Below are 21,037 nucleotides of genomic sequence, written 5' to 3'. Positions count from 1 at the left end.
GTTGTTGTTTGCCGTCGAGTCGGCCCCGACTCATAGCGACCCCTCCTTGGGTTTCCGAGGCAGTATCACTACGGAAGTAGGATTGCCCAACCTTTCTTCCGAGGAGCGGCTGGTGGGTTTCAACCGCCAGCCTTCTGGTGAGCAGTCAAGTGCCTTAGGCACTATGCTACCAGAGCTCCCTCCATAAAGATTACAGCCTTGGAAACCCTACAGGACAGTTCGACTTTGTTCTACACCGTGGCTGTGAGTCAGAATCGACTCCATGGCAATGGGTTTTGTTTTTCCTCAACTAGTCTGAACCTCTAGAAAGCAGAGGCCATGTCTTACTCTCCTCATGTCCCTAACAGTGCCTGGTAAGCGCCCACTAAACACCCACTGAATTGAAACAAGATTAATATCAGAAATAAAAGCTGGTCAGCAATATTTTTCGGATCTATAACTCTTCCCTTGTTGATTAAAATATTTGAAACTCCCGTGTCTCTTCCTAGCATGGCTCTCAGGCAAGTTCCTGTTTCCCTCCCAAAGGCCTAAAAGAGAGGTGTGTGGGGGTTTCTTTCCAAAGCAGCTGGGAGAGGAAAGGATGGAGGGGAAATGGTGGGGGAAACCCCAATGTGCAGTGAGTCTGACGACAAGTTCAGATGGGAAACGTCCCACCACACCCTGTCTCCCCGTTATTGGAACCAGGAGCTTGGGGGGAAGCCCTGACTCCTGCCCTCTCTCTCTCCCCTTGTTCTAGACTGAATCGTGTCCCCCCAAATCTGTGTGATAGATCTAGCTTCTATGCTGTGGGAGAGAGGTGGTGAATGTGGTGCTGGCAGGGAAGACTGAACATACCGTGCAGCGGAAGAACAAGCACGTCCGTGTGTGGAGAAGCGCAGCCAGGATGCTCGTTGGGGGCAAGAATGGCCAGACTTCGTCTCACTGACTTTGGTTCTGTTGTCAGAAGGGATTCCCTGGGGAAGGATGGCATGCTTGGCCAAGTGGAGGGTCAACGAGAAAGGGGAAGGCCCTCAACAAGAAGGATTGACACAGTGGCTGCAACGATGGGCTCAGGTATAGCAAGGATTGTGAGGCTGGCTCAGGACAGTGCCAGTGTTTTATTCTGTTGGACATAGGGTCACTATGATGGTACCCAACAACAACACCATCCCTATGGTTATAATCCCACTTGGGCTGGGCTTTCTTTGTTATGTTAATCAGGCAGCATTCATGTAGGATGTGGCTTAAGTCAATCTCTCTTGAGATACAAACTGAGCTGATGAGAAGAGAGAAGAGAGAAGTGATGGGGGAAGACAGATGCCACATCACATGAACATCACCATGGAATCAGAGAGACAAGGACCTTCCCCAGAGCTGACACAGAAAGCCTTCCCTACAGCTGGTTCCTGAATTCAGACTTACAGCCTCGTAAACGGTGAGAAAATAAATTTCTGTTTGTCAAAGCCGCCCACTGTGCTATTTCAGTTATAGCAGCACCGGAGAACCAAGACAGTCCCTTACACTCGATCTGTCCTCAGATCCCCCACATCTCCCCTTCCACCACCACTACCCTGGGCCAGGCCCCCATCCCCTCCTACCCTGACTCTCTCTCCATTCTCCCCAAAACAGGCAGAGGGGTGTCAGTAAAACAGTGTTCTAAACTTCTTGTGCCCTGAATTCTTTGGCATCTAACAAAACGTACAACAGAAACGTACCACAGAAAATGCATAAAATAAATTATAGAGAATTTCATGTAGAAACTGTTAAATTAGTGTATGTTTTGCTGTGTGTATGCTCAACAACAGCAAAATCAAATCATATTTAAAAAATACAGGATTTCAAATGAAATCAATTATACTGAGATGCGTAGTGCCTAAGGCATTTGACTGCTAACCAGAAGGCTGGCGGTTCAAACCCATCAGGCACTAGGCGGAAGGAAGGTTAGGCAATCTACTTCCATAGCGATACCACTTCGGAAACCCAAGCAGGGGTTGCTATGAGTCGGAACTGACTCAACGGCAGTGTGTTGTTTTTTGAGACAGTTATCAAACATATTTTAAACTGTGGTATTGTCATCTGTTGGCTTTACCAACACATTAAATAACAAGATCAAGTATTAGATCTGATGACTATGGCAATTTCAAAGCAGTGATGAGTGAAAATGAGAAGTCTGTAACAACTGTAAGAGATTCTGAAAACATCTCTGCTTTCTATTGGTGACAAAGCCCAAGGACTGTTAATACTACTGTGGTCTACTGTCTATGTTCAGAATCAAAGGAGATGCTACCTCTTCTGGTAAATCTATTGCCCTTCAGTTGACTCTAACTCACAGCCCCGCTAGAGGACAGAGTGGAACCGCCCCACAGGGCTTCCAAGGCTGTCAATCTTTATAGAAGCAAAGCCCAAACCAAACCCAGTGTTGTGGAGTTGATTCCGACTCACGGCGCCCCTAGAGGACAGAGTGGAACTGCCCTACAGGGTTTCCAAGGCTGTCAATCTCTACAGAAGCAGACTGCCATGTCACTCTCCCACACAGTGGTTAGTGGGCTCAAACTGCTGAACTTTCCGTTAGCAGCTGAGCACTTAACCACTGTACCACCATGGATCCTTCATTTTCCATTAGAGGATAATAAAGATTGAGATGTCATTTTTTTTCTACCCAAGTTCATGGGCCTCCTGAATTCTATCCATGGACCCCTGAGGGGTGGTGGGCTGTGGGTTCCAGGTCCCTGTTCTAAAATATAAACCAAGCCATAAACCCTGCAGTGGCTTCTATCACATTTGTTGTTGTTGTTGTTATGTGCCGTTGAGTCGGCCCCGACTCATAGCGACCCCTCCTTGGGTTTCCGAGGCAGTATCACTACGGAAGTAGGATTGCCCAACCTTCCTTCCGAGGAGTGGCTGGTGGGTTTGAACCGCCAGCCTTCTGGTTAGCAGTCAAGTGCTTTAGCCACTATGCTACCAGAGCTCCTATCACACTTGTAGTGTTACCTAAAACCCTGTCATGGCTTGCACAACCCAGGCCCCCACTTGCCTCTCCTTTCTCACCTCCCACGACTCTTTCACTCCCTAATCTTAACCAGCCACACTTGTCTCCCTCCTGCTACTGAACCCAGAAAGAAGTCCTCACCTCAGGGCCTTTGCACATGCAGTTACCCCTTCTCTATCTGCACATGGCTGGCCCCTCATCACTCAAGTGTCTATCAAATGCCTCCCCTCAGAGAGGATTCCCTGGCCACTGGCTCTGATAAGGGGTTTTCCTTTCCCTTAGTCACTCAATCATATTATACTCTTTTCTTTCCTTCCTATTACCTGCTTCTTGTCTGTCTCCCCGGTAGAGTGGGTGTCAGCTCCATGAGGGCATGGACTTGTCTGACTTATTCCCCACTGTATCCTCCTCCAGAAAGGTGCCTGCCAAAATGATCAAGTATGGGTAAGTGAAAGGGAATACATAGTTTGGCAGATGTATATTTCTATATACATATTTGTATATTTCTATATACATATTTGTATGTGGTATATGAATATCCATATATATAATAGAATTAACGGTGCAAAGTTGCAATAACTTCTTAGCCACAGTCAAACACCTTGAGGAAGTGAGTCACTGGGCCCACGGGCTCGGGACCAAGGTCGTGGGAGACATCAAGCTCAGTTGGCGTAACATGCTACACAAAACGTTGCTCCACATTCTGCTTTAGTGAGTATCGACTGGGGTCTTCAAGCCTTGAGAGTGGCCATCTAAGACATAACAATTGGTCTCTCCTCATCTGGAGCAGAGAAGAATGAAGAAAATAAAAACTGAGTGAAAACAATTAGTCCAAAAGTGGACCACCAGAACCTCAGTTTACATGACCCTGAGACCAGGACTAGACGGTGCCTGGTTAACACTGTCAACCACCTGGAAAGGGATCAAAACTGGAGATCCTGGATAGAGCAGGAGGAAAATGTGGAACAAAACTCAAAATCATAACAAAGACCTGACTTACTGGTCTGATAGAGACTGGTGAAACCCCCAAGATTATAGCCCCTAGTCACCCTTCAGGCCTGGAATTGAACTCACTCCTATGGCTTAATTTCCAGCCAAACAACAGATGGGCCTAAGAGTCACCTTAGGGACAATTACACCAGGGAGGTATATGCCTTAGAACAATAAACCATGGGAAATCAGAGTATTTGTGCAGGGAGAAAGCTCAGAGGGCAGGAATGCATAGGAAAGGAGGACACAGGGAGAAGGTAACCTCAGGGAGGAAGTGGGAAGAGCTGTCACGTGGTGGAGATTGCAATCAGTGTCACAAAACAAGATGGGTATGAACTGCTGAGTGGAAAACAAATTTGTTCTGGAAATTTTCATCCAAATTACAATTAAAAAAAAAGGGGGGTGGAGAAAGGTGCCTGGGCATAGTGGACACTCAGTAAATGAATAATTTGCTCACTAAAGCAACCAAGGAATGCAAAAAAACGGTCCAGGATGCTGACCAATAGGGGGTGCCATTGCCCCACAATCTGGAAGAAGTGTGCTGCTCTGCCACCACTTGGGGGCCTGAGACATTGGTGCCTGAGTCAGACAGTGACGTTACAATGAGCAGATATGCTGGCAAGGGCCCATGGCCAGAAGGTCTCAGGATTCAACAGCTCTTCACCTATGAGAAAAACTAGTGCGGAGGGCTGCTACAAACCCACCAAAATGGAGAAGGGAAGGGACCAAGTCTTGATCATCACTGTGTTCTGACCACCCTTTACGCCCAGTGCAGGTCGTCAACGGGTTTTCAGTGAACGAATGAGGCAAAATCCAGAACTGGGCCACAGCTGGGATTCTGGCCACCGATTGGGGGCAGAAAGATTCAGACACGTCTACATGATACGTGGGTGACCCGGAGGGGACGTGTGCCCTTTCCCATCTGGGCTTGGCTCCCCTGGGGGCAGGAGAAAGCCCTAGGGAGGAACTTGAGTGGGCCTGTGCCCCAGAGCCTGACGGCTCCGAGGTGGCCCAGCTGTGCAGCCCAGGTGTGGGCTCACTCCAGTGCACAGACACCCCTCCCCTGTGCCTCTCACCCCTCCACGACAGGGCTGGTGCTGACATGCAGGTCAACATCCATTTGCCACTCTGATGTGACCGATTATGACCAGTTCTGGACACCCCGTTCTAAGACATGGCCAGCCCACAGTAAATCCAGAATCGGGAATGGGCAGAATAGGAAGGGATGGGAACTGTGCAAAATCATATTGTCATGTATTATGCTGCAAGTGAGGACAGGCTCTCGGACCCTCCAAAACAGCAGTGGAATAGGCTGCAAGGGAGGCGTGGAGCACCTTCATGGGACGGCCCTGGGCGAACTGCACCCCCACCTGCCCAAAATGGTGTGGAGGGAACTCCTACACAGGGCAGGGGGTCAGACAGTGAGGTGCCAAGGTTTCTTACAGCTGGGGAACTCGGGGGGGGGGGGGGCGGGCGGTGAGTCTTGGTCCTTCTGCATGTTTCTTGCTCGTTGGCCTGGGAGAGCCAACTCTCTTTTCCAGGCCTAGGCCCCTGTGGCAGTTATGTTTGTGTGTCAGCTTGGCTGGGCCTGGCTGAGTGGCTGGGCAGCTGGTGGTAGTTATTCCCCATGATGAGACTGGCAATCAACTCCATGGTGGGATCTACCACAAGCAGCTGAGTAGCTGCCTTTGGGGTGTGGTCTGCTTCCTGTATTTAAGGAGAAGCCTTGGGAATGGTCTCTAGCCTGTGGCACGCTTGGACCCTGCATGTAGCCATGTGGTTGCTCAGCAGCCTGCTATGCTCTACTGACCTTGGGACTTACAATGGACTTAAGTTAATGGCCTGCCGTGTGGTTTGGTAACATCGGGACTGTGCCTTTTTACTTGTCAACCTTGGGGCTTCTCAGCCTCAGCAGCCAACAGCTGTCTGAGTGAAGAAATGCCTCTAGCTCCAGTGGACCGGGAGCAGGAGGCAGAGCTAGACCCCAAGGTTGAGGGGCTTTCACCCAGCCCCTAGAGCCTGGCACTTTGAACTTGGACTTAAAGCCTCCGAATTGTTAGAATAAACTCCTGTTTGTTAAGGCCATCCCATCTGTGGTATATTCCTGTCAGAGCAGCACTAGGGAACCAGAACAGTCCCCTTAGCTGCAAAGGATGACTGTAGTACGCTGAATAGTGTCCTCCAAGATTCAGGTCCACCAGGAACCAAAGAATGTGACCTTGTTTGCAAACAGGGCCCCTTTGCAGATGTAATCAGTTAACAGACCTCGAGATGAAATCAATTGCCTTAAATTCAGCGTCCTTAGAAGAAGAGACGGGGGCACAAAGAGAGACCCAGGAAGAGAGGACGTGAGGATGGACGCAGAGATGGCAGTGATGCCACTGAAAGTCAAGGAACACCAAGCCAAGGCCCGCCGGCAACCACGAGAATCCTGAAGAGGCCAGGACAGACCCTCCCCTACAGCCTTCAGAGACAGCCCGGCCCTGCCCAAGCACTGATCTCAAACTTTTAGCTCCCAGAACTGAGAGAACAAATCTCTATTGTTCTGAGCCACTCAGCTGTCGTAACTTACGTTGAATAAGAAAATTAATAATAGACATCTTCCTTTGACTTTACGGATTTTCTTATCCACAAAACCAAATATTAACCATAAAAAGCCTGAGCCATTCTGCCCCAACCCACTGCCATCGAGTCGACTGGTGGGTTTGAGCAGCCAATGGTTTGGTGGTGGTTGTTAGGTGCCGTTGAGTTGACGCCAACTCATAGAGACCTTATGTACAACAGAACGAAACACTGCCCGGTCCTGAGCCAGCCTCACAATCCTTGCTACGCTGGAACCATCATTGCAGCCACTGTGTCAATCCATCCTGTTGAGGGCCTTCCCCTCTTTCATTGACCCTCCACTTTACCAAGCATGATAGCCTTCTCCCGGGAATCGTCCCTTCTGACAACATGGCCAAAGTAGGTGCCGATTATATTAACCACTACACCACATGAGCTCCTACGAACTGTTCCACGATGATGTAAGTGTGTCTTGTCCTGCTAGAAAGGGACAGTCATCAAACCACCACATCCTAATGTAAATCTCAAATTGCCTCGTGGCTGCAAGTGAGTAAAAACCAAATTATGACAGCCAGGCCAGAAGTAACCTGGTATCAGCTGATGTCACTAAAGGGGGAAGGCGGAGTTCCATCAGTCATGTTAAGATGGACCAACAGGTGACCTTCTTCTGTTTATCTCCCTTCTCTTCTCTTTATAAGCCCCACTGTCCTTAGCTTCTTCCAGCCCTTGGCATTTTCTGGAATCAAAATGGCTTCCCTATGTGCATTACAGCATAACTGCTCAGTATAAACCTGATGTTCACATTCCAGTGAGTTTTGATGACTTTTAACCCTTGTTATGGCAACCCTAGGACACTGAAACAGTGTGGTGCGTGTTGTCCTGGAGAGAGCCAGGCTTTGGAGCCAGGAGAAACGTGACTCCATCACTTACACACCGAGGACCCACAGGTAGGTCCCTACCCTCTTTCAGCCCCACTCTCCTCAAGATGCATCACAATGAACTCCGACCTCACAAGGCTATGAAAGGGATCAACTGAGACAATGGGTGGAAACTGTCCCAAGACCTCTGCTCATATAATTGGTCCTCTGTCAATGGTGGCTCTTATCTCTGAGTCCTTTCTGTCTCTTGGGGCCTCAGTTTCCTTATCTACAAAATAATAATGTCTAGCCCTTCACTGCTTTCTTCTGAGGCCTGAATAACATTATTATTCTGCAACCAAAACTAAACCCACTACCATCAAGTCAATTCAGACTCATAGCAGCCCCCACTGGGTTTCCAAGGCTGTAAATCTTTACAGAAGTAGATTGCTCCTCTGCAGAGCAGCTGGTGGCTTTAAACCACTGACCTTCTGGTTAGCAGCCAAATGCCTTATGTACTATGCCACCAGAGCTCCAAGTGTCTTGGGAATCAAATCATACTCCTCAAACACGAGCATTTGCCACCACTACGCCTTCGGTCACCCCGATCAGCTGTGAGCTCTCTGAGGGCAGGCCCTCCGTCTGGCTATCCATCCCGTTCCCTTCCTGACAACTCATGGCTCTAGCCCAGACTCTCCACTAAGCCTCAACCTCAAATATCCATCTGCCTCTCTGATGCCTCCACTTGGATGATGAATGGTTGTTGTTGTTGTCAGGTGCCGTCGGTCAGTTACGACTCACAGAGACCCCTATGTACAACAGACCCTAACACGTCCAGAGTGAAACTCCCAGCTCCTGACCCCAGCCTTCCAAAACACCCTGTTCCTCTCCTGCCTCTCTCTCATGTCAGGAAAGGACTTCATTACCAACCAGCTGCTGAAGCCAAAAACTTAGGGCCATCCTTGACATACTGAACACAGACAAAAGAACATCCAGACCAGCCACCATCAGCCTCCTGGTTCAGGCCACATCCTCCCGGGACACTCCCAAGAACCTCTTCCCGGCCTCCTTGCTTCTCTCACCCCACAGTCCATTCTCCCCACAACAGCCAGAGAGAGCTTTTTAAAGGATCAACTGGGTCATGTCACACCCCTGTTTAAAGCCTTCCAATAGGTTCCCATCATGCTTAGACTACATCCCACGCTCCTTGCTCTGGCCTACAAGGCCCTGCCTACCTCTCCCTATCACTTGTTCCGCTCCAGCCAGAGCAAATCAAGCTGCTTTCTACCTCAGGATCTTTGTACTTGCTGTTCCCTGTCCTGCAAAGCTCTCCCCCGGCTTCTTCCATGACTGACTCATTCAGGCCTTGGCTCTCAAAGGCCATCTTCTTGGTGAGACCTTTTTTATGAATTGTGTGCCCCCAAACTATGTGTCAACTTGGCCTGACTGTGATTCTCAGCATGATGTAATTATCCTCCATTTTGTGATCTGATGTAATTACCCTCTGGGTTGTAAAGCCTAACCTCTATGATGTTAATGAAGGAGCTCTGGTGGTGTAGTGGTTAAGGCATTTGGCTGCTAACCAAAAGGTCTCTAGTTTGAACCTACCAGGTGCTCCATGGAAGAAAGATGTGGCAGCCTGCTTCCGTAAAGATTTGTAGCCTTGGAAACTCAATGGGGATCTCTATGAGTTGGAATGGCAGTGGGTTCTTTGGTATGATGTTAATGACGTAGTTATGTTAATGAGGCAGGACACAAACTACGGGATTGGGTTGTATCTTTTGAGATATAAAAGAGATTAAACAAGTGAGCAGAGATCAGAGGGACCTACTATCACCAAGAAAGAACAGCCAAGATCAGAGTGGGTCCTTTAGACCCAGGGTCCCTGTGCTGAGAGCCTCCTAGATCCAAGGGAAGACTGGTGTCCAGACATGTGGAGATCTCTAAGGAATGCCAGTCCCACAGATATTAAAAGGAGACAAGGACCTTCTCTTGCCACCAGAGAGAAGGAGAGCCTTTCCCCAGAGCTGCACCCTGGATTCAGACTTGGAGTCTTTTAAACTGTAAGAGAATGAATTTCTGTTTGTTAAAACCATCTACTTGTGGCATTTCTGTTATAGCAGCACTAAGTGACTGAGATAGCTTTCCTGACCTCCTCCTCCCTCTACAGCCAACACCAAACTCACTGCCATTGAGTTGATTCTACTCATTCAGCACCTGCCTATTTCATGTCCTTCAGGGCACTTAGTCGAACGCCATCTTGTTTTGCTGGTTTGCTTACTTGTTTACTGTCTATCTCCCCCTAGAATATAAGATCCTCAGGGAAGCCACCTATGCCTTGTTCATAGCTGTGCCCTTGGGGCTATGAAGGGGTGCCCAGTACACAAAAGGTGCTCTGTAACTCCTGGTTGACCGAATGAACGAGTATGTTTACTTCAGTCTCTCCTTAAGGGGAAGCTCTAAGGTGGGACAGTGGTGGAAGAAGGTAGCCATTTCTAGCATGGACTCTCTTGGCACCTGGTCCCCCCAGACTGACCCTGCTATACACAGCCCAGGAAGGCCTGGTGTGTGGGGCAGAGCACCTTGAAATGTGGAATCATTCAACAAGAGGGAAAACCAAGCTATGGATGTTGTGTTAGGTCAGAGTCTACCCTCTGCTGAAGTCCCAGTACAGACAAACAGCTGAAGATTCCCATCTAGGAAACAGTGTGAGTCACTGGCACGCCTGGCCTGGACTCTGGGATCTGTGGATCAGTGACACCAGCCCTCCATCTGTGTGGCTTGCGCTGGCCTGGCACCCACTGCCCCTTCATCAAGAAGAAGAGTCCATGTCTTCCTTTGGTGTGGTTTGCCCTCTCAGGCTGCATGGGTTCAGGAGAGGCTTGGTCCCACCTTCTGGCCCCTCAGGGTTTGGGCCACTAACTCAAACCTGGCCTGTGGGTGTGTCTCAGCTCCCTGGCTGCCAGTCTAGAAATCCTGGTACCCGTACTGCCTGCCAGAAATGAAACAGGGAGACAGACTCCTGGCGTCGGGCCTGGCATTCTGGCTTTCCAGTGATCTGACCCAATGTCCTTTTTCTTCTGAAGCCGGTTGAGGCTGGCCCTGATGGACCCCTCCCAGCTCACCCTTCAGTATCTCCCATCATGCCCTGGGCCCCTCCCAGCTTCCTGTCTCTGCTCCCTCACCTCTGTGGTTGCACACTCACTGTGCCCACTGCCTGGAAACCCTTTTTCCAGCTCATCCACCTGGCAAGCTCCTACTTGCCCCCACTCAGTTCCAATACCGCCTCCGCCAGAGCGCCTTCCCTGCCTTCCTCAGACACATGTCACTCCCCTGCCCCCATTCCCACCACATCCAATAGGTCTCTCTGGGAAATCTTTCTTCAGGGGGTCCTACCAGCCTAAAATGGTCTCTGGGTGGGTGGCGCAAACAGTTTGCTTTCAGCTACTAACCTAAAGGCTAGCGGTTCAAACCCACCCAGCTTTATTGTGCTTCAATAAAGATCACAGCCCAGAAAGCCCTGTGGGGCAGTTCTGCTCCGTAACACACGGCGTTGTCATGAGTTGGAATCGACTGAACGATAAGGGCTTTTTTTCTGTTGTGTTTTGTTTCACCAGCCTAAAAGAGTTTGTCAAGCTTTCTTTTTCTGTGGTCACATTATGAAAATGAGGATGGTCTTCACTTTCCAAATACAAAATGATGCTTTCACAGTTGATGTAAATTTTCAATCAATGCCTACCCCTCACCCTCTCTCCCAGACATTCTGAAGTACTCACTCCCCTGGGGAATGTCTTCTCTGCCCTTGATTGAGAAATACGACAGAACAGCCCCCATTGGCTCAGTAAACATCCACAGGCCTCCTGAGTGGAGGGCGGAGGGCCAAGGGCTGGAGGTACCATTACACAATTGCTAGGAAAGGGAGGCAGAGATTCAAACTGTTTAACTGACATTATCTCCTGGGGGTGGCAGGCAGAAGGGGGATTGGACCTTCAGACTTCACCTCACTTTGGTGTGATAAGGTTTATGGTGCTTCTAACTTTCTTTCCTGGTTTCTTAGTCTTTTCAAGTAAAATATTTCTTAATAACGGTTTATCGATGTGTCTGTTTCACTACAAGACTAAGAACTCCTCCGAGGCAGGGAGGGTCTGATTCATGTCTAAGACTCCAGCTTCCTGCCAGGGCCTGGTGCCTAGAGGCTCAGGAAGTGTTTGGTGTTTGTGGAAAGAACCAAGCAGAACGGGCCCAAGAGTGCGATCTGGAGGCAACCAGCCAGGGGGTCGGGCCAGGCTGAGACTGTGGGCAGCGAGGGCAGGAGGAACGAGGTCCCCACTGCAGCCTGGGCTCAGCATGGTGCTGCCACACCGTGACTCAGCCTGGGACAACAGACTCCCGGGGAAACAAACTGGGACCCACAGACAGGGAAAGATCAGAGGCGGGAGGAGCTGGGAAGGGGAGGAACAAAAAGTAAGGCTTTGCAGCGAGGAGGTTCCTGAGAGTTCAAGAATCAGGGTGGGTGGGACAGCAGGTGGCAGGGAGCCTGGGGAGGTGGGTCTAGGGTTGTGCCACTCACAGGAGGAGAGACCCTTCTTTATCTTTATCAAACCTTTGCTCAGTGTTCAGATGCAGCCCTGGGTGGGAGAGGCACGGCTGGTGCCCCCAGAGGAGCGAGGAGCCTGAGTGGTCCAAGGGAGGGAAGTCAGTGAAGGCTCCTGGAGGCGGAGCTGAGTCGGGGCTTAAAGGGTGAACAGGAGCTGAACCGAGGTACAAAAGAGCCCAGCCAAGCGAGGACCCTTGAGCCCTTGAGTTGCTCAGCAAAAGGCAGTGTGCTGTGAGGCAAAGGGAACACCTGTGACTGGAGTCTTTGGTGGCCTACTGGGAGGGGCTGGAGGCCTTGTGGTTAGAGCCTAGACTCAGTGGGGCCTGCTTCACAGGGCCGGCTCTGCCCCTTTGATTCACTGTGTGGCCTGAGGCAAGTCCCTTCACCACTCTGAGCCCCAGCCAACCATAAGAACTAGTGAGTTCTAAAAGGTCCTTATTAGCACAGCGCCTGGTACAAAGGCAGCACCCCACATCTATGGCTGTCATTATTCGAGTGAGCCAGGTGTCAGAAGGCCACACTTGGGAGAGCCATCATGGGGCAGTGGGACAGACGGCTCTGTGTTCTCCACAGAACTTGGCCTAGTAGCAGGAAGTTCTAAGGAGGCAGCTATTAGCTCAGTGTTAAAGAAAGACCCAACTGGGGCGCACTGGTCAATGATGGAACGGCCTGTCTATCTGCAGGGGTGAATGTTGTCAAGGGAGCAGCTTCATGGGAGCTCCTGTTGGGGAGGACAGAGGGAGAGGGTCTCACGGTCCATGAGTGTGGGAAACGAAGGGCAGAGGAGAGACAATGGTTTCTCAGGCCCCTCACTGTGTTAGACCTGGGCCACTGCTGGAAGGCTTACAGAGACCAGGCAGCCAGCCCAAGCCAGCGACTCCTTGCAGAGTGTATTCCCGCCTGAAGGGAGAGCCCACTCAGCTCCTACACTGCTTTGGCCCATGTGTTGGCCACTAACTCATGACAAATGTGCACCAGGAATGTCCAGAGCTGGGCAAGAGGACGTGGCAGCTCCTACCATTGGACCACAAGGTCATTTTCTTAAAGGGCATCTTGTCAGATGAGCCAAGGTCACGATGTGGGGCATGGGCCCTGACTCTCAGCCTTTGGTTTGTACCCAGATGGGTATCGTTCAGGAGGGCAACCCTGGCTTCCTCACCCGTAAATGCGGGACACGGATATCGACCTCCTGGGCATCTGTGACCCCTCAGGGAGACTCACAGAGGCTCCTAGTCTGGTGTTTCATAGAATGCAGGGTTACCGTGTGCTGCTTCCTCTCTTTAACCTCACTCTACCCCTCTGTGCAATGGGCCAGCAACCAGGCTTGCTGGGAACCTCCTGGCAGGTGACTGGTGGTCTTGCGCAAGGACCAGGCGGGCCCCTCCTGGCTTCCTGGTGCCCACTGGAGGGGGCGTGGCCGGCGGGGCTGCCCTTACCTGTGCTGTGAGCTGGATGGGTTGGGAGAGGGTGAGCTGTGGGGTGCCGGGGGGCTGGTTGGCGGGCTGTGGCGGGGGCAGGTCGCCTCCCCCAGAGGAGGCTGGGGGCTGCGAGGTCGCGACGGAGGCGGAGGCGGAAGAGGCGGCGGCGGCGGCATTGGCTGCGGCGGCGGCGCTGGACTGCTGCACGGCGGCGGCCAGGAGCTGGGCCTGGGCTTGCTGTAGGAGAAGCTGCTGCTGAGCCGGCATCAGCGCCGTGAGCTGTGGGCAGCGGGCGGGGCGGGGCCAGAACGCGGGCGAGGGAGGAGCAGAGAACGCAGAAGAGGGTTAGTGCCGAGCCCAGCGGGTTAGGAGGCGGGTCTTGCAGGAGGACAGAGGGGCGAGAAGGCAGGCGGGAGAGAGTGGCCGTGGCCCTGGTGAGACGTCCCGTGCCACCAGTCACCACACCGATGGGTGGCTGTCTGTGCCCCGTCCCCCCCACCCCCAGTACTCACCCCAGCTAGCTGGCTGCCGGTCAACATGAGCTGGGCCTGGGGGAGATGAGGCTGAACCGGCTGGGGGGGTGGGGGTGCTGCTGGCGCTGAGTCACCACTAGGGTCTTCAGCCTTGATCTGGGGGGGAGAGAGGCAGGGTCCGGGACCCCAGAAGGTTAAGTGGAGGCCAGAGAGAATGCCCACCTGTGAACCAAAGAAAGGGCACGTGGGGGGCAACACAGGAAAGGGGCACATGACACAGAGGCCAAGCTGCTGCTAGTGACCCTGCCTGGCCGGTGGGAGGGCCTTGGGCCACCCCCTCTGGCCTCCGTTTCCTTATCAGCCAAATGGGCTTGAATACAACATCTGCACCCAGACTTCCTCCAGGAGCAGGTCTCCCTTAAAGAGCAGGGTCCCTGCGTGTCCCCTCCTGGGAGTCAACGTCCCCATTATTAACGGGGAAATGGTGCCCCTGGCGTCTGCTTCAGCCCCACACGCTCTTCTCCTTCGTCCCATGGAACCAGACTTTGTTGGAAGAAAGGGCCTTAGAGTATTAAAAGTTTGAAAATCGCAGCCTTAAAACACGGGCCACGAACTCAAACACCATGATGGAAACACAGCATGAGTGGGTGATGTGGCCAGATATGTGTGTGGGGTGGGGAGGAACATACAGACGTGGACGGGGAAGCCTACTTCGTGCCTACTCGACTCCCACTCGCTGCAAAAATGCCACACAGGACAAATAGAACACTTCTGTAGGCCAGATGTGGCCCCAGTTTTCAGCCTCCACCCCCGAGGCTGGCTGAGCCCTTTCCTGTCTCTCTGATACAACTGTGGGTGCATCTTGCATCATACACATGGAGTAGATTGGCATCAAGTCATCACGGCCTTCAGCCACTCCTGTGGGAAAAGGCAGACAGCAGAGGCTTCGCCTGAAAGTTCTGTTGGCTAAAGGGAGGCGGGAGAGGTGGGAGGCGTGGCTTATGAGTCACAGATGCTCTGGCCCAGATACATTAGGGACCATCTTTCAGCCCAGTATCCTGGCACCATTTTGCATAAAAGGGAAACTGAGGTCCAGAGAGGGAAAGTAACTTGCCCAAGGTGATACAGTGAGTATCACTGGCGGGGGGAAGGGATGGCACACAGAATGCAGACACAGACGTATAGACAGACGGAGGCCCAGGAAAGACCGACGGACAGTGAGTGACGTGTCCCAGATTGTGAGCTACAAGTGTCAGAAAGTTTAAGGGGCACAGGGATGGGGTCACAGTTTCGTGAAGCAACATGGAGTCATGAGAAGTCAGGGCAGTGGCTGTCCCTGGCTGGGACCTGAGGGGCCTCCAGTCAGGTTTAGCTCCATTTCTGGGGACAGGGTGTGTCCAGCTGGTGAAAATCCACAGGGCTGTATGCTGAGTGGAAGCTCTGGTGGCGCAATGCCTAAGGCATCTGACTGCTAACCAGAAGGCTGGCGGTTCAAATCCACCAGCCACTCCTCGGAAGGAAGGTTGGGCAATCTATTTCCATAGTGATATCACCTCGAAAACCCAAGGAGGGGTTGCTATGAGTCAGATCCGACTCAACGGCAGTGAGTTTTTTTGGTATGCTGAGGATCTGTGTATGTTTTTAATGTGTGTCATGTTTTAATTAAAACTGAATGCCACTGTTCCCTTTTTGGCACTCTTTCATTCCTTGTGGTTAGCTTAAGAGGAAAGTCTCTGGTTGGTGTTAGAAGGATGTTAACACCTCTCCCACACTGGCTAATACCCCTTTTAACAGAGGCAGCCAGGCTGTACCTTAGCCTCTTCAGCAGGCAGGAATCTCTGTGTAAATTTCAATATCGTATTTATTTCTATGGCAAGTGATTCTGGTTTTCCATTCATAAAATTTCCACTTAAAAAAACATTTATTTAAGCCCTTGAAAAAATAAGCCAACATGGGAGACAGATGAGGTAGTCTGCTTCCATAAAGATTTAAGCCTTGGCAACCCTATAAAGCAGTTCTGTTCTGTCCTATAGGGAGCTCTGGTAGCGTAGTGCCTACGGCAGTTGACTGCTAACCAGAAGGCTGGAGGTTCAAACCCACCAACCACTCCTCGGAAGGAAGGTTGGGCAATCTACTTCTGTAGTGATACCACCTTAGAAACCCAAGGGGTCGCTATGAGTTGGGTTTGACTCGATGGCAGTGAGTTTGGTTTTTTGGTTCTGTCCTATAGGGTCAACTTGACAGTGCTGGGTTTGGTTTTTTTTTGCTTTAATGTGCAGCCAAACCAAACCATCAAGTCGATTCCAACTCACTGCCACCCACATTGAGTTTCCAAGGCTGTAAACCTTTATGGAAGTAGATTGCCTCATGCTCCTCCCACAGAGCAGCTAGTAGATTTGAACCACCAACCTTCTGCTTAGCAGCCAAATGCCTTACCCACTACACCGCCAGAGCTCCTTTAATGTGCCAACAAATTTGAAAACTCCAAACTGGACACTGAAACCAAAGTGAGCTATCGTCTTCCCCACGTCAGCTGACAAGAGGTGGAAAGCTGACAATAACCAGGTCTGGAAAGGATGGGGAAATAGGCCTGTTCTGCTCCTTCCAGCATTGCCTTGTGAGACATAGAACGAGTTTATACCATGTATTCAGAGAACTTTTTAGCTGCAAAGATGATGCAGCAGGTAGAAGTCAGAAAAATGAACTCCAATAATAATCAAAGTTGCTTTTAAAGAATGAAAGGAAAAGAAAGAGTGAGCTACCTCATTAAGATGGTTCTATTTGGGATCAAATTGACAACAGCAACTGGAAAGATTAGACAGGAAGCTCAGGAGGCCGTGAGAGTATGTGAATGGAGGAGGGACAGCTCGGAGAAGGAGGATGAGAATGGCTGCACAACTCAAAGGACGTCTGTGTCGATGTCACTGGACTGTACGGGCACAAACATGAATGGTGTATGTGTTTGGTGCGGACATTCTCAGCAACCACCACAAAATAGAATAGATGGTGATGATGCTTTAACAGTGAGCTGCTGGTGAACTGGTCATGTTGAAGCTGACTGCTGAGGCTCTGGGCACTTACTGCCCTTGGACTGCACTTTGGAATCTGGTTCAAATTTTCCATAATAAAATGATCTCGTGATTGTTGTTCTAATTAAACCAGTTACAAAAAGTGTGATGGGAATCCATGTATAAGGTGGGGCGTGAATCTGCCTGAACCTGCAGGGAGCACGTGAATCCCTGCATTTTGGGAAACACGGACCATCACCCATTACAGAGAACTGGGGAGACCCGGGCAATCAAGGCAGCCTCCCTCTCTGCCTCAGGCTGTCCCTGGGGACCAGCCCCAAGGTGGGGGAGGAGAGGGAGAAGCCTCCCTTCCCTGGTTTCCCCAGGGAGGAGGACAGGCAGCTGCTGATCAGATTCAGCTGAGGAGGGAACGATGTGGGAGTGAGGGCATGGACACACCCTCCAGGGGCCAAGGCAGGAGCCAGGCCTGGTCAGGATGGAAGAGTGAAGAAGCCAAGCCCTTCTGCCTGGGGCTCTCTTTCCAGGGCTCAGTACAGAAGAGAGGATAACTGCTCGCCAAGCCCTGTGTCCTCCCACGGCAGCCTCTGAGCATCTCAGAGCTGGAAGGACCTCCGAGGCACCCAGCCTGCCTCCCTCCACCATGTTGGAGAAGAGGAAACTGGGGAGCCCACAGGGGGGAAGTGACTGTCCCACGGTCACCCAACCCATTCCTCTGCTACCTCTGGTCAGAGAACTGTGGACCCTCATGTCCCCTCTGTCCCCACCCTGTGGTGTTGACTTCAGGCCTCTGGACCTGCTAGGTGCCCCAGGCCAGACTACGGGAGGGCTTGCCATTGGCTGAGCCCAGCAGTGCCTAGTGGCCCGGCCCATCTGGGTTCTGGTTTCGGGCCTCCCTCTGATCCTCTCCTCTGCATCTTCCCTCCCCCCCACACACTGCAGACTCCTCACTGCATCTCTGTGCCCTCCCCCTCCCCCACCCTCAGCTGTACCCTGAGTGTGTCTGGGGGGGCTAGCACAGGCCCCCGTTCTGTCAGGGAAGTCGGGATGGGGGCGGGGCCCTCAGCTTCCTGTTGTTCATCGCCCTGGGGCCCTGGGGGGGATTTCCCTGGTCACCCCCACCCCCTAGGGAAGGGGAAGGAGCCCGGGTGAGTCACAGGCCTGGGGCGGGAGCCCGAGGGTGAAAAGGGTGGGAGGAACTTTGCCACCAAGGTCCCACTGCTGGTGCCCTCTTACGCCTTGGGCCTGGGGCAGCCACGCTGAGCATACTCCCCCAGACCTCCCCATGCCAAGGATACCCCCCACCTTCCCTGGTAGTTCTGACAGGTGCTTACCTTGGTGGTGGGGCCAGTTGGGGATACGGAGAATGGGGAGGTCTTACTCTGGGTGTTCTGAGAAGAGAAAATTGGTGTGAGGAGAGGGGAACCGTGAGATGAAGCGGCTCTGATAACCCACCCTGCCCCTCCTGGCCTGGTCCTGTCCAGAGCCCCCCTTGGCCCCTGCTCCCCTTCCCAACCCCTGCTCATTCCCCACTTCCTGACCTGATGGTTAGTGTCTGGTCCATTTCTTTCAGTGTCTGCAATGAGAGGGAAAGGACACAGTTGGCAAGAGTCCCTCCAGGTCTCCGGGACCACTGGGTCTCCCACCACACCTGTCCCTTCCCTGTTACCCTCCTGGCCCCCATCGATGATGCCCCTCTGCGCCCCCTGCTCCCTTCCCCACCTACCTGTGTGCTCTGACGGGGAGTCCAGACCTTGCTTCTCGGCCTCCAGGGGCTTAGACATTCTTATTTCTGGGGACAGAGGAGGGGTGGAAGGGGGGTGAGGGAAGGGAAACCAGGGGGGCTCTCGGGCCCTTCCCCCAGCCTTTCCCCAAGTCCCCCAACCCTTGCTCCTGCCACCTTGGAAGTGCCTCCTTCTGAGAGACATCCCCTCATTCTGCCCTTGTCCAGTAGGACATAAGAGGGGCCCTCAGGCCTCAGGGGATCTTCTCCTTGTCACCCTTCCAGAAGGCAGCATGTCAGCATCACCCGCTGTGAGGCCCCGGGATGGGGTGGGAGGTAGGACGTGGCCATGAGAAGACACTGGCGGCCTGGGAAGCAAGGCGGCTGGAGATGGTCCACAGGAGCAGGTGCAACCTCGGGCCTCCTCCACAGCCGTCCTGGCCCACAGGTTTCGAGTGAGACAAGTTTTCCACTCTGAGTGGGGCCTGGGGACTGTGATGGGACTGCAGCTCCCTGATGAGCCGGCTGTCAGATCTCTAGGTGTGATTCAGCCGCCCTCTGACCCCACAGCCCCAGCCCACCACTTTCCTGTCCACACCTTACTCCCACCTGGCCTGCCTTCTCATACTCAGCAGATAGGCCTAGCAGCTCCACTTGACTCTTCCTTAACCTCAACTCTATCCACTCTTGGCCTTGACTTTGTCCCCTAACCTTACCTGGAACTTCATGCTTGAATCTCACTGTACCCCAAGCCCAACCAAAATGCCCCATCCCTACAAATATAATCCTATTCTATGGTTCCCAGACTCAGGACATGAAAGACCACCAAGGGAAGGTGCTAAGCAGGAAGCTGGACACCAGGAGACACAAACCAACTGAACCAAACCCTTGTCCTCAAGGAGCTCCTGAACCAACAGGGAAGCGCTCACCAGTGCCAAGCATGATGAGCTCACATTAGCAGTTGGTGCTAATACCACTGAGGTTCCAAGGGGGGAGTCATCTCCCCAAGAGCACAGCAAGACAGCAAAGGTACTCCCATGAGACCCTGGGTCTTCATGACTCCAGGGCTCCTGCTTCTAACCAGGACCATTGTTGTTGTTGTGTTGTTGTTGTTGTTATGTGCCATCAAGTCAGACCCAACTCATAGCGACCCCTCCTTGGGTTTCTGAGGCAGTATCACTACGGAAGTAGATTGCCCAACCTTCCTTCCCAGGAGTGGCTGGTGGGTTTGAACCGCCAGCCTGCTGGTTAGCAGTCAAGTGCCTTGGGCACTGTGCCACCAGAGTGCCTAACCAGGACCATGGTGGTCCCCAATCCTGACTTCCCATCTCATCTCCAACATTACCCAACCCAAACTCATCTTGATACCAACTTGAGCTTGATCCTTCCTGGTCCTGGACCCCAACACAAACCCAGACTTCAGCACAACTACTCTCAGTCCCCTTCAAAAATAAAACCAAACCAGTTGCTGTCAAGTCAGTTCCAACTTATGGCAACATCATGTGTGTCACAGCACAATTGTGACACAGAGTTTTCAAGGTGATGACTTTCTTCTCAGCATCTGTGGGTAGGTTTGAACCACCAATTTTTCAATCAGTGCTTAAGCATTTGTACCACTTGGGACTCCGTTCAATCCCCTTACTCACCCTGAGCCCCAATTTGTGTTCAGATGGTCCAACAACCTGCGGTACATCCTTATCTGACCTTGACCCCCAACTCGGCCTCACAACTTACTCATGACCTTACTAACTGACACTAAACTCCCCTAGAACTCACTCCAAAATCTCCACCCCTAAACTATGACACCAACCCCTATCAAAGAAGCTGTCCAACTCTAGCACTATACCCAAAATATTTCAAGATGACCAGCTTCAAGGGATGGGAAATCCTTATCAACAGAAGAAAAAAAAAAAGGGTCTAGGAATTTTATAGTGAGAATACTTGACACAAAACACCATTCAGGTTTCAAATCCTAATTTAAAAGCAAGGTCTTACATGTTGAGTGGGAGTATGAATTGATATAAGCACTCTTCAGTAGAGCTGAGGTAGACCAGCACATCCATGACCCAGCAGGTCCACTCCTGGGCATCTACCCAAAGAGAAATGAGTATCTGCTCACCAAAGGGCATTGGGCACAAGCATTCACAATGGCTTTTCATAATGACCGGACCTGGCAGCAACCCAGTGTCCATCAACAGGATAAACAGCACGTGGTCTGTCCAGATAGTGAAACTCTCACCGTAACGAAGGACACACTTTCCCTTCATACAAACGACTTAATCTCCCAGACATAATGCTGAGAGAAGGGAGCTGAATGCCTTGAAGCAGATGTAGTATAATTCCAGTGACAAGGGAATCGAACCCTAGAGGACAACAGCACCTTTGATCAGTGCAGTGGGCCAGGGTTTGAGGAAGCCTGCAAG

The 21,037-nt window shown here is 51.8% G+C and overlaps 1 protein-coding gene across 1 annotated transcript in view; it reads right to left on the bottom strand.

The window, feature by feature from the left end:
• Positions 1-18,675, bottom strand: part of POU2F2 (POU class 2 homeobox 2) — a 31,376-nt gene extending 12,701 nt beyond the window's left edge. Inside the window, exons 1-5 of the mRNA XM_042781223.1 lie at positions 18,618-18,675; positions 18,433-18,467; positions 18,226-18,282; positions 13,905-14,087; positions 13,411-13,671 (exon numbers count right to left, since the gene is read on the bottom strand). Of these exons, the coding sequence (XP_042637157.1) occupies positions 13,411-13,671; positions 13,905-14,087; positions 18,226-18,282; positions 18,433-18,467; positions 18,618-18,675 (594 nt within the window). The remainder of the gene's footprint in view (positions 1-13,410; positions 13,672-13,904; positions 14,088-18,225; positions 18,283-18,432; positions 18,468-18,617) is intronic.
• Positions 18,676-21,037: the final 2,362 nt, after the last annotated feature.

The sequence above is a fragment of the Orycteropus afer genome, unplaced genomic scaffold, assembly GCF_000298275.1.
Source record: "Orycteropus afer afer isolate SDZICR_OR568_19922 unplaced genomic scaffold, OryAfe1.0 scaffold00099, whole genome shotgun sequence".
NCBI classification, from domain to species: Eukaryota; Metazoa; Chordata; class Mammalia; order Tubulidentata; family Orycteropodidae; genus Orycteropus; species Orycteropus afer.
This window is presented reverse-complemented; position numbering and strand designations above follow the sequence as displayed.